The following is a 12,608-nucleotide window of genomic DNA, read 5'->3' as shown; positions in this document are numbered from 1 at the left end:
TGCTAGGACCTTTACTTTTGCTCCTTTTTTAAACCCTTTTTAAAATGGAAATCAATGGTAAGACATTAGTGCTATAATATTAAGATCTCTTTAGCTAAATGGATAATCATTTTTCCCACATTTTCTTTGAAGATGTATTTAAAGACTGCAGTGCACAGCTCCAGGTGCTAAATGACTTCTCTGTTCTTCCCACTTCCTTTTATTTTTCTGTTAACTACAAACATATTAGTTTTTTGTTATCTTACAGGATCTTCACTAACAGCATATTGAAATTAGCTAAAAAGTGTTCCCATGTTATTTTTCTGTTCCACTTAAAAACTGTTTGAGCGCAATCAGCACAAAAGACAGACAAGTTCTAAAGGCACAGGGCAGACATTACAGCAAGCATGCCCTGCTCCACTTATTTCCTATTCAATAGAGACACACACACATCTGAAGTGCTGATCTTGGAGAGTGCACCTATTGTAGGTGCAGTGAGCAGTGTAGTCAGCCACCAAAAATCATCTTTTTTGACCATAATTTGTGAATTGATGCTTATTGTCTCAACTGCCAAAACACCCCCAGGATACCACAGAATACAGGAATTAGGTTAGGGTCTAACCCAAAGCTTTAATTAAATAGAAAGCTTTCCCTTAATTATTAAGGGTACTGATCAGTTGTTCTGAGGAATGACATTACCCCGTGGGTTACTGTTCTCCTTGCTGGTGCTGAGACTTAAATCTGTTCACACAAAAGCACTTATTCCTTCAGCTACTTCTTAAAGCTTTAGAGCTGCTTTCAATCCTGTGCTGCTGTGCCTGTGGTTATCAAAAGCTGTTGCTGAATCTGCATGCAGGAAAAGAGGCCCTGCTAAATGGAGACTTTGCTCTCCTCCTCCACTGCTTTACCTGGAGGACCATTGTTCCCATTGATTACCAGACAAACAGTGCAACCATAATTGAATGTCTCATCTCAAATAACCAAAGCCACTGCAACATGCTGTCAAGAAGCTGTACTTCAACATTACCTAACAAATACTGCTTTACTCTTAGTGATTTGTGAGGGGAAACAGTGCCTTGAAATATTCCATGGTTCTTCAGTTAAGCCAAACTGTCCTTGGTTACATCAGCCTTGCTAATACTTTCAAAACTTTACACAATTTTCCATCAACCCACAAATCAAGTCAACCATAAAAAAACCTCCCCAACATAATTATTTTTTTATTGCATCAAACAAGCTTTTTGCTGAACATTTTCTTTAAGTAACCAGCTTTAAGAAGATAAACACACCAATCTGAAAAATGCTGACAAATATTTCCCATATACAGGAATAAACGGTTGCAAATCTGCACAAAGAGACAATTCAAAACTTTAGGATCTTTTTAATCTTTTTACATCTGACAAAAGCAAATCTTGTCTGACAGATTTTTTAACAGAATTTTCACTCATTGATCTAGGAAATTTCACAGTCCATCCCTCCCTATGAGGCACAAAAAATGTACAGTGGGGCTGTAAATCTGAATATAAATTATGGGACAGGAAGGACTCACAAGGATTGTGAAAACTGAAAGAACTGCCTGCGAATTTTAGTAGTAGGAATCACAAACTAAGATACACAGTCATTAAATATTACTTAGAACACATCAGAATGGTACACTCACAAGAGATTAAAAGGATCAAAAGAGGTTTTCCTCCAAAAAAAAAAAAAAATCAAAGCTAGGATGCAATATCCAAGAGGACATTGCTTTATTATTTGCCCTATAAATTTACAAATACAAATATTTACCTCTCGAAGAGGGATAATAAGGCTGCACAAGTTTTCTTCTTTACTAGTAAAGCAAATGTAGTTTGTAGAAACAAACATCTGACCCAAAATATGCATTTTGTTGAATGGAGTCCAAAGAGTACAGTCTGTGTGCCCATCTAATTTCTCATCCTTGGGAAGCCGGAACAATGCACGGTATCTCTCACTCTTTGCTCTGGCATCAAGATCCCTGAAAAACCCACAGAGAGATTGTCTTGTTTTAAGAAATACATAATACATTTTAAGATACATTTTATGCAAATCATGGCCAACATACAACTCAGCTAAGCACGGAGTGAACAGCAAAACAGTGGAAACAGTTTGCATGCAGGGCATGTATAATCTTCACTGTTGGAAGGCTCTAAAATTACATGGAAAAAAAAAATCTGCCATGAGTGACTTAAACATTTATCCTGACTTCTCAGAAGGGAAGGACAGGATGAGCTTTCCATATTCATCCCTGCTTTCTGAGAATATATACAGGCCCAAGTGATATACTGCATGTTAGATGTCACTAAATAATGAGAAATATAAACAAGCACTGATTACAATTCTGTATGGTTCACTAAAATGACCAACATATAATGAAAAAAATTTAAAGAAACTAATTGCAGTATGATACAAAAGAAGCAGAAATATTTTCCAGATAGTTCTTCATCCCCTATAATTTTATGTCAATTTTTGCATCTCTGTTACCTAAAGTAAGTTTTATATAGAATTCATTATCTGGAATAATTTTTCAATCCCAGTTTTAGGACCAAATATGAATGTTACACACATTTCTTAATAACACTTTATTACCTTCTCCTAGTGACATAAAACAGCCTTACAACAGATAACTAATGAAGCCAGTGTTGAGAGAGAGTCTAAAGAGCTTCTGAACAAACTAGAATTTGTCTCAAGTTTCTTTTATTTTTTACAGTATGTTCATATTCAAATGTTGTCCCTTTCCCATTTCTACAGGACACTAAGTAATCATATTCAAATAATTACTCACATTTTACCACTGCTGGAATCAATCATTCCTTTTGGAGTAACAGTAAATGGCAGCAACATTAGAAAACTTTGGGACGAAATCCTGGGAGTAAAAGGGTTGAGGAGGACAAAAGATTAAGAGCCAGTGCTACCTACCGTTTTAGTGCAGATACTTTTTTGGGGGATTTCTTCTTCAGTTTGGGTAATGACCTGTCTTGCTCAAATCCTTCATTGTCCAAAAGCTGTCGCATCGCTATATTGGCAAGCTGTTCCATTAGTTTAAATGTCTCACTGATATTAAGGAATACTGAGAAAAAATGTTCACTTGACCTTGTGCTCACTTTGATCATATCAGGGAAGAGCAGGGTAGCATTCTTTTCAAGTTGAGTGATATCAACCCAGCGGATAACTAGCTTTGCTGAACAGGAGCAAACAAAGAAAGAAGATTCAGTACCAAAATGAGCATATTCAAGAGCATTTATCTTCCTCTTCCTATAAAATGCATTCAGATGAATTTTCATTGCATCTTGAAAAGTTGGGAGCTCAGCACAAATAGACCCAGCTTGTACAAACAAACTACTATCACCTGACAAGCAGCAGATAAAAGAGTTTAAATATCATTTACTTCGTTTACAGAACACCACACAAGCATTACAATGCTGGGTAGTCTAACACAACTTATTATTGCCACAGCACTTGCTCAGACTCTGATATCCTCTTTTCCTGTGGAACCAAAGAAACAGTCCAAACACATCAGACAGGCTTGTGTTATTTTTATACAATTAAAAGTTTCAAATATTACAGTAATGACAGATCCTTTGCTTTTTTCCAAACACCAATATAGGTGGTGTCCTTAAAAGAGAGGTTAAATCTACATTTATTAAAAAAAAAACAAAAAAAACCCACCAACAAGCCAAACCAACTAACCAATCAAACAAAACAGCCAAGGAAAAAAAAAGAAACTCCAGCCATTCATGACTGGGGATTGATCTATTGCCCATAACCAAGTACTGCAGATTCATTCACCTCCACACTGTTTTGAATTAACTCCCTCTAGAGCAGACTGGTTGCATCCACACTATGTAGCTCATTCTGGGTCTCCTCTGAGACCTTTATGTTCTGGAGTTGTACAAGAGTACATGTGGCATTTGAGGTTGCAAAGTCTGCCAGAGAGGTACTGCAGGATTGTATAAGAGCAGAAGGAGCCAAAACTGGTGTGATCTCGTCCCTATTCCCTTTTGGGCACAGTCCCTGAGGTGAACCACGTCTCTAAACAATGCACACGTATTGTTTTAGAGAGAACTACTTTGAGAAATACAAAACAAACAAGGGAACAAAAGCGTGCAGTGAAGAAGGGTGACAATCAAGGAATTGCTCCCTACTCCTCTTTTTCTCAGCAGTGTCTTTTTACCCCCAGCGTTGAGCAGGTGAACAGTAACAAACTACAGAAGATTTCCTAACAATTCTTAGATGCACAGATTACCATTCCACCAAAAACATACCTTCCCTGCCCATAAGGAAAGAGTAAAAGCAAAGGTGATTAATGCTGAGATACACCCAGCCCTGACGGGGCACCTTCCCCTTCCAGTAACTGCAGGAGTAGTAGTTCACCAATTTCTCTTCTTCTGGCATCCCAAAAAGCTTGTGAAATTTCACTATGGCTTCCTTGAATTTTTCTGTATCGTCATCCTCTTTGATGCCATTGATTTTGTTGTACTCAGCAATGATGCCCTAGAGCAGGGAGTGAAAGAAGTACACATCATGTTAGTTGCCACGGGGCACCAGATATCCTAATTACCATTCTGATTTGTAATATTTTCCTCCTAGGCGTAAATATGCTCCCTGGGATAGGATTTCATCAGAAATTTTTTTTCAAAAGGGAAGGAAAAATAAAAGGAAAAAAAGGATCTGTTATTCATCAGGGAAAATATCAAATTACTTCTATGACCCCTTTCACTGGACCTCAAGCAAAAGAAAAATAAAATCTTCTATTAGATTAACTGTCACAATGGAAAATATTATTCTCACTTTCAAGTGTTGATGACCTTCATGAAATTTGAAGTGGCAACTGTCTGGTGAAAAGCTGCTCTTGATACGTTAAAGACTACAGTTCCTTCTGTTCTCTGATGAAGCTCTGGTCTACTCACTTATTTTCCCAATTTCTTTTATAATAATCTCTATTGCCTTTTATACTGAAGTTATAAAATGGAAACTGACTTTTTGCCTTCAACTCGCTCTGTATTTACATGGAATGCAGAGTATAAGACAGAGAATTCACATTTAGTAATAGAAGTAGTATAATACTACTTGTAAGTAATATTTAGTAGTATAAGACTAAATTCACATTTAGCATTTGTCCAATTCTAAGAAGTAACAATTTCCTTAAAGGATTATATTTCACAAGACAGAGGTCTTCTCATATGTTTCCATGACCATCTGTAGCCCTCAAATCTGAGTCACTAGTAAAACACAAGCAACTGGGGGATTCTTAAGACAGCTGACTTATTACATGAAATGTTAAAAAAGGAATGAAGCAAAGCATATGCTTAGAACACACACCCAGGAAACATAGTTATGTTGCTTATAATCAATCTTTTACCAAGTATTTATTTTTAGATAATTCTTAGTGCAGATAAAGTACTTTTTACCAGTATAGCTACCCTCTCTCCTATAAAGAGAAAAAGAAATTCTGAGAAAACCAACACCTCCATACCCCCCACAACCAACCAAATAAATCAATGAACCAGCAACCCCTAATACATGAAATGTAAATGCCAGAACTACAGGATTTAACTATACAGAAGAGGGGAAGGAGACACTATGAGCATATGAAAAAAAAAATAAAGCTTTGCACCGGAAAAACAGTCAAAGTTTAAGAAGCTGTCAAAAAACAGTCAAAGTTTAAGAAACTGTCAAAAAACTGTCAAAGTTTAAGACAGGCATCAGCACAATTAATTTTAGAACTTATAATGTCTGAAGCCCTGCCTATATATTTATATGGGGATTTTTTTAGATCATAGTGCTATAGGTATGTGCACTAATCCCAGTTTCCCTGATTTTTACACACATGTTGCTACTTAGCATCTGGTTTTCCTTCAAAAATGCAGAGCAGCCTAGGGACTACCAGGTCAAATTTGTTCAGAATTCACATCAGTTTTCCTTCCACAGTCACATTTATCACTAACAACATTTATAGTAGCATATACACTACCTGTATTTTTCCTCTGACAAATGTGTTTATGTCGTTCTCATTTTCGAAGATTGAAAGCGTTTGCAACAAATGCTGTTCAAGCCATTCCCAGTGTTCAGTGATTTCCTTCCTTGAGCAACCTGTACATAAAAAAAAAAACCAACCACAAGTCACTAAAGAAGTATTTCACCGGCGTCAATGGCCTCTTAATCACAAACAGAAGACTCTAAGAAAATTTGTCAGCAACTGGAGATGCAGGATTCCACTAGATGTCTGGAAATTCCAAAATTTTCTCCCATTGTATTTAATTTCATAATAAATAGGCAGCAACATTCAAGACTATTCTGTGAGAAGCACAAGCTACTTATGTCGGTATCATAAGCAAAAGCCCCCTACATGTAGAATTCTAACTATGATGACACTGAGATGCCTAATGTGACATTAAAGAGTTAGAAAGGTATTACCTGCATCTTTTAGGAGCTGACAATACAACCCCTACAGTTGTATATTCTACCATTGGTTCATAAAATCTCCACCATTAGATGCATCTCCAAATTATGAAACAATGACAAAATTTCACAAATAGTAGCTAAAAGGGATCATTTTCCTGACAATTCTACTACAACGTCCCTTCCTCAAAAGAAGTGCTGAAAGACCTATAAGAAAGCTGTACCTTTTAGGGGAAGATGGTTGTTAGAGGTGGTTTATTTTTAGTGATGAAATAATAAACTAAACTTTGATGACCCTTGTTTCCTTAGGAGATCAAAAGGGGTCAAGTGAGACAACGGATACTGAGGAATCAGCATACGTGTAGCCTGTAAAGTCTTATAGAAAGGGATGAAAAAGCTTCATGTATGAACTAGAGTTTATAAATTCAAAGTTTTTTTCTATTTTACTTCAGATGGATTGTAATAAATATAACTTCTATTTTGATCCCATTCTCAACATCTCACAGAATAAAGTCATTGGTGCTCTTCAGGAGCTCCCTGTGCCCTCCTCCCCAGGAGGAAGAATAAACTCAAGTGTTAAAAAAAAACTGTTCCCCCAAAAAAGTATTTTGAGGGAATTCTGTCAAAATTTAAGTAGTTTCAGAAAACAAACATTACATATTCACAGAGGACCTACCAGCTAAATAATGCCTACAGAACCCAACAAAATAAGGGCTCATGTGAAACAACCACTGGAAAGAGGTTAAATTGCAACAAGCTGCTGCTAATAACTTCTTCAGCTTACTTCAACAGCAAATGATGGGGAACAATATTCTTTGTACAGTATACAATCAGAGCTTTAACACAACTCCGAGAAGGCAACAGAATGCAACATTCTGTGCAACTTCCAGGGGAATTTCACAATTCTAGTTGTAGTACGAATACATAAATGATGTTGCAGAATAGCCTGCATATGTAATCAATATTTCAGAACCACTGCTGCTTCCTCTTAAAACTGCTGGATGCAACCAGACTATTCTGGAACTCAGGAGGTGGTCTGAAGACTATTTTATTTCTTCTTGGCTTTTAAACTGCTGTAAAAATCAATGATAAAATGCATGAGCTATGTATATAAAACCAAGCTGTCATCAGAAAAATTGCTTATCTCTTGAAGAGCAGTGACAAGCAGTGCAGACACACTATCATGATGAACTATTTATTAAGGCTGTCTATTTCTGGTTTGTGGTTCATCAATTATTTTTCATCACTTCTTATGGACCTGCTTTGGTTGACTATTCTCAACTTGCAACAATCCATCTCATTTTCACCACCACTCCACTATATTACTATTTACTCTCCCAAGTCTCAGCAGATCATGAAAGCAGGCCAAAACCTACACCCAGTTATCAATTCATCATCACAGGCTAGATCTTTCTCTTTGCTTTGTTCACTCAGGATGAAAAAACACTTTTGCTGCAATGTTTTAAACTACAAATTACTTTCTCTCCGCTACTGGCAAGTTTTTGCCTATCTTAGTGTATTAAACTCTGCAGACACCAAGGTCAGTGGAGAAGGAAGGGGAGGAGGTGCTCCAGGTGCCAGAGCTGAAGCTCCCCAGCAGCCCGTGGTGCAGCCCATGGTGAGGCAGCTGTGCCCATGGAGCCCACGGAAGACCACAGGGATGCAGAGATCCACCTGCAGCCCAGGGAGGAGCCCACGCTGGAGCAGGTGGATGTCTGGGCTGTGATCCCATGGGAGGCTCATGAAGGAGCCGGCTGTTGGCAGGGACTTGCTGACCCATGGACAGAGGAGCCCACACTGGAGCAGGTTTCCTGGTGGGACTTGTGGCCCTGTGGGGGACCCATGCTGGAGCAGGCTGTTCTTGAGGGACTGCATCCCATAGAAGAGTGAGCCACGTTGCAGCAGTTTGCGGAGAACTGTTGCCTGTGGGATGGACTCATGCTGGAGAAGTTCATGGAGCACTCTCTCCCGTGGGAGGGACCCCACACTGGAGCAGGGGAAGGACTCCTCTCCCTGAGCAGCAGCAGAAGCAACTTGACCATAACTCACCCGCTCCCGTCTCCCTGCGCTGCTGTGGGGGAGGAGGTAGAGTTGGGAAGGAGGGAGAGGTAGAGGGAAAGTGGCTTTAAGATTTCTTTTACTTCTCATTATCCTTCTCTGATTTTGTTAATAATAAACTTAATTAATATCCCCAATTGGATAGAGGATGAGAAGGGGCAGTTGCCTAGCAGGTGGGGTGCAGTAACAGCATGAGCAACATGGGAGCATCTCTCAGTGTCAGGGTTAGGTTTTTAACATCTAGGCTGGTTTGTCTAAGGTAGGAGGTGAAGGTACAGAGGAAAAGTGATCAAGTTAAGTCCTGAGAAGAAAACTTAAAAGTCATATAAACATGCTTTCAAACACACTCAGAAGTATGATCTCAGTTTTGTTTCAGCTGGTGACTAAGAAATAGGAATCGCTTGAGACAGCTGATGAGGCTGTCATGTCCAGTTTTGTCTTCCAAGCAGATATACTTACTTGAGATGCTTGTTAGTCAACCTGAACACATTTCTTTGAGTCAATCTGTACATCTACTTACTGGAGATGGAGATTATTTCTTTATTGAAGATAGAATCACAGAATATGATGAGCTGGAAGGGACCCACAAGGATCATTGAGTCCAGTTTCTGGCCCTGTACAGGACCATCCCCAAGATTCACACCATGTGCCTGAGAGCATTGTTCAAATGCTTCTTGAACTCTGTCAAGCTTGGAGCTGTGACCACTGCCCTGGGGAGCCTGTTCCAGTGCCCAGCCACCCGCTGGGTGAAGAACTTTTATCTAATATCCAATCTAAACCTCCCCTGACACAACTTCATGCTATTCCCTTGGGTCCTGTCACTGGTCACCACAGAGCAGAGATCAGTGCCTGCCCCTCCTCTTCCCCTCAAGAGGAAGTTGTAACTGCAGTGAGGTCTCCTCTCAGTCTCCTCTTCTCCAGCTGAACAGACCGAGTGCCCTCAGCTGCTCCTCATACAGCTTCCCCTCAAGGCCCTTCACCATCTTCACTGCCCTCCTTTGGACTCTCTATGAGCTTAATATCTTTCTTATATTGCAGTGCCCAAAACTGCCACAATATTCAAGGTGAGGCCACCCCAGTGCAGAGCAAAGCAGGACAATCCCCTCCCTGACTGGCTGGTGATGAAGAATATGACAAATTTCTGTATAAGTAAGAGATTATAAGTACTAAATAACCAGCACTACCCTTAGGGAATAGGGAAGGACAATGCAGGACAAATCTGAGTTGCATAGCTAAATGCAGCTAAACTCCTTAGTAACCCATATAATTTTAACAACCCTTGATCAGTTCAGACGGAATTGCTTTAGTTGCAGATTCATAAAATAACCACAGTGCAGAGCCTTAGGGAACCCTGGGCTGCTCAGCTTCAAGGTTATGTAGATAAATTATTTGCTTTCTGTAAAATTTTACCTCCCTGTTAAACCCACACTATTCCCCTCAGGTGACAAGACTAAGCTAGTGCAGTCTTATAATTTAAAAAAATAACTAAGCCATCAACCAGATATTACAAGACTAAAAATTCAAGAAACACTCCACAAAACAAAACCATGGATATATACATTAACTACATTACCAATTTCAACTAGGGCTAAGATTCATAATTGAAGAGCATGTTTATTAATACTAGCTTAAATGTAAACACAGTACCATATCTTTACATAAAATCCACAATATCGGTCACAGAAGAGAAAAAAAACTCTCACAGTTCATCAACACCATAAATTTCTACATGAATGGTACATTCATTTATTCTGGGGCCATAACTCATCTGCCTTCCATTGTATGCCCCTGGTTATCTGAGGACACACACTGTAGGTATAAAATTATAGTCATTGTCTATAGGCACCATGCAAAACAACCTGCAAATACACTTAAAGGAAAGTCATATGGCCTATTTCCAAAACTGTTTTCTTTGGAAGGCAGTCTGCAAACAGCAAAAAACCTTGTGTCCTCAGTTGCCCCTTTTCAAGTTTATGGGATGGAGGTGGTTACTAATTGCTGCACTAATTGACATCTGGATGAAAGAAAAAAGGGATTTTATGTGCAACTACCTCTACTTGTGCACCAATAGTGTAAATAAACACAGGGGCAAGTACTTTTAAACTTCTTTCTCATGACTGAGATCCATGGAAAGCTGACATGCATTTTTTATGGTCACAGCAGAGTAGATGACAGTACAAAGCAAGAAGTTAAATGAAGATTTGGAAAAAAACCTTCATAATATTGACAATTTCATTAATATATGGTTTTACTATTACCTGTCCCAAAAGATAAATTATGTTATTTGAATTTTGAAATCCTCAGGGAGTTGGTACTAATAGATCTAGAGGGGGAAAAGGCTCTTTAAATTGATGCCTTCTTTTAGGTCTGATACTATCAAAATAATAAGAAATATTTGTGCTAATACAAGGTATTAAAAATTTTCTGTTGGATTCAGAATGTGACACAGGTTTGATATCACCTTTGTTAGACACACAAATCACATGCTCCTAAGAACAGAGCCTGCTCTGAACTGCTAACATCGTTACATCCGTAGCAAACCTTCATTCATTCCTCTTCCCTTCCCAAGAGGGGATTTTTCCGGAGGAAAAGTCGTCCAAATTATCTAAATGGCAAAATTTTTGTTGAGAGAATGTGCACTGATGAGACAGCACTGTTAGGCCAGAAGAGTCCTAGAGCTTCATTAACTAGTGTTTCTGAAAGTCAGGCAGCAGTGAGGGTGCTGGGGGTTACGAGGTCATTAGAGAGACGACAGGCACGTATGCACTTCTCATCTGCCCTCTTTTCTCAATTTTCTTTCAAATGAACAGAGTTTTAGATGTTGCCTAAAACAGCTGCTGAAACTATTGAGCTAGAGGTGTTGCATGGAAAAGTTTCCATTTGCTAAGACTGAAAAGAAACACTACCAAACGGAGGATCCGACCTCACACGCTTGGCAAATCAAAGCCAAGAGACCTCGATCTCCTGCATTCAATTCCGGACACAAAACCAGCAAACAAAATGTGAGACCAACTACATTCTCTTTGATGCTACCTGCAATCAGTACCTGACCACAGAAAAAAGCATTTAGTACAGGACTTGATGCAATCAAAACTCCTATTTAATGTATGAAAATTGTTTTCATAATTCAACTGTTTTTCAAAACTCAGTTGTTTTCACTAACTACCATAAAGACAGAAGGACTGGTCTTACTGTTAGATCTGTCCAAGTTGGAGCATTAATGACCAAAACAGACACTTCTGTATTTAACCTAGCTACCATCTTGCTGAATTTTCAAGTACATCATATTTAGAAGGACCACACACTGGCTGAAATAAACACCCAAGAGGTAGGCATCCCTGGGATCTAGATGGTATTTATCCTGGAGGAGACTGAGCTCACTATCCAGGAAATGCTATCAGCTTGTATGTATTCTCATGAGCGCTGGGGCTGCATATTTTTCCTGGTTACCACTGCAAGGGAAGCCAGGTGCCCTGTCTGGGTAATTTGGGGCCTATAACCCAGGTATTCCTCTGACCATCCTCTCTAGAGATACCCCATCACCCAGGAATGCTGCACTTTAGAAGAGTGAGCCATGGGCATGGAGAAGAGCATGCAAGGAGGAGGAATGGATACTATACTGCTTGCCTGGGAACACCTCTGGGACATGAAGAATGGGAAATAACAGAGGCTTCTGTTCCTACTGCACAGCCATTCCTAGTTTTACTCGGTCACTGTGCATAACACACACACACTCTGGCATTCAAGTCTGACTATTAGAAGCCTGTGAGCTTCTCAGTTTTACCACTAGAGCAGGTTTTTGTCCTGACCCATTTATTTGTCCTGAAACGACTGTGCTCAGCAGGAAGGATGCTCTCTAAAGTATGTGACACAGTATCCAGGAAGAATAAAAATCCATCTCAGTGTATTTGTCCTTACCACAGGCAATAGTCCAGTAGACCAGGGAGTCTGGAGCTTGGTAGAGGATTCGATATGGTGCCACTCTGGCACTGGAGTCCAACACGACATCAAGAGTACCCACAAGGAGACCTATAGAACAGGAAATTATGATGAAAACAGTGATAGACCATTCAAGATTCCCCCAGAAGGGGCCTCTGCAGCCCCTCCCCATTCCATTTCACCCTCCATGGCAAAATACAGACCTATATATTCAT

At 39.4% G+C, this 12,608-nt stretch overlaps 1 protein-coding gene across 2 annotated transcripts in view; it reads right to left on the bottom strand.

The window, feature by feature from the left end:
* TBC1D9 (TBC1 domain family member 9) overlaps window positions 1-12,608 on the bottom strand; it is a 53,797-nt gene that overhangs the window by 26,617 nt on the left and 14,572 nt on the right. For both annotated transcript variants that reach the window (XM_064651576.1, XM_064651577.1), the window contains exons 2-6: window positions 12,373-12,483; window positions 5,969-6,087; window positions 4,260-4,488; window positions 2,914-3,175; window positions 1,765-1,972 (exon numbers count right to left, since the gene is read on the bottom strand). In XM_064651576.1, coding sequence (XP_064507646.1) covers window positions 1,765-1,972; window positions 2,914-3,175; window positions 4,260-4,488; window positions 5,969-6,087; window positions 12,373-12,483 — 929 coding nt within the window. The remainder of the gene's footprint in view (window positions 1-1,764; window positions 1,973-2,913; window positions 3,176-4,259; window positions 4,489-5,968; window positions 6,088-12,372; window positions 12,484-12,608) is intronic.

This window comes from Pseudopipra pipra, chromosome 4 (genome assembly GCF_036250125.1).
Source record: "Pseudopipra pipra isolate bDixPip1 chromosome 4, bDixPip1.hap1, whole genome shotgun sequence".
NCBI lineage: Eukaryota > Metazoa > Chordata > Aves > Passeriformes > Pipridae > Pseudopipra > Pseudopipra pipra.
Note: the sequence above shows the minus strand (reverse complement) of the source record. Positions and strands in the feature narration are given on the sequence as shown.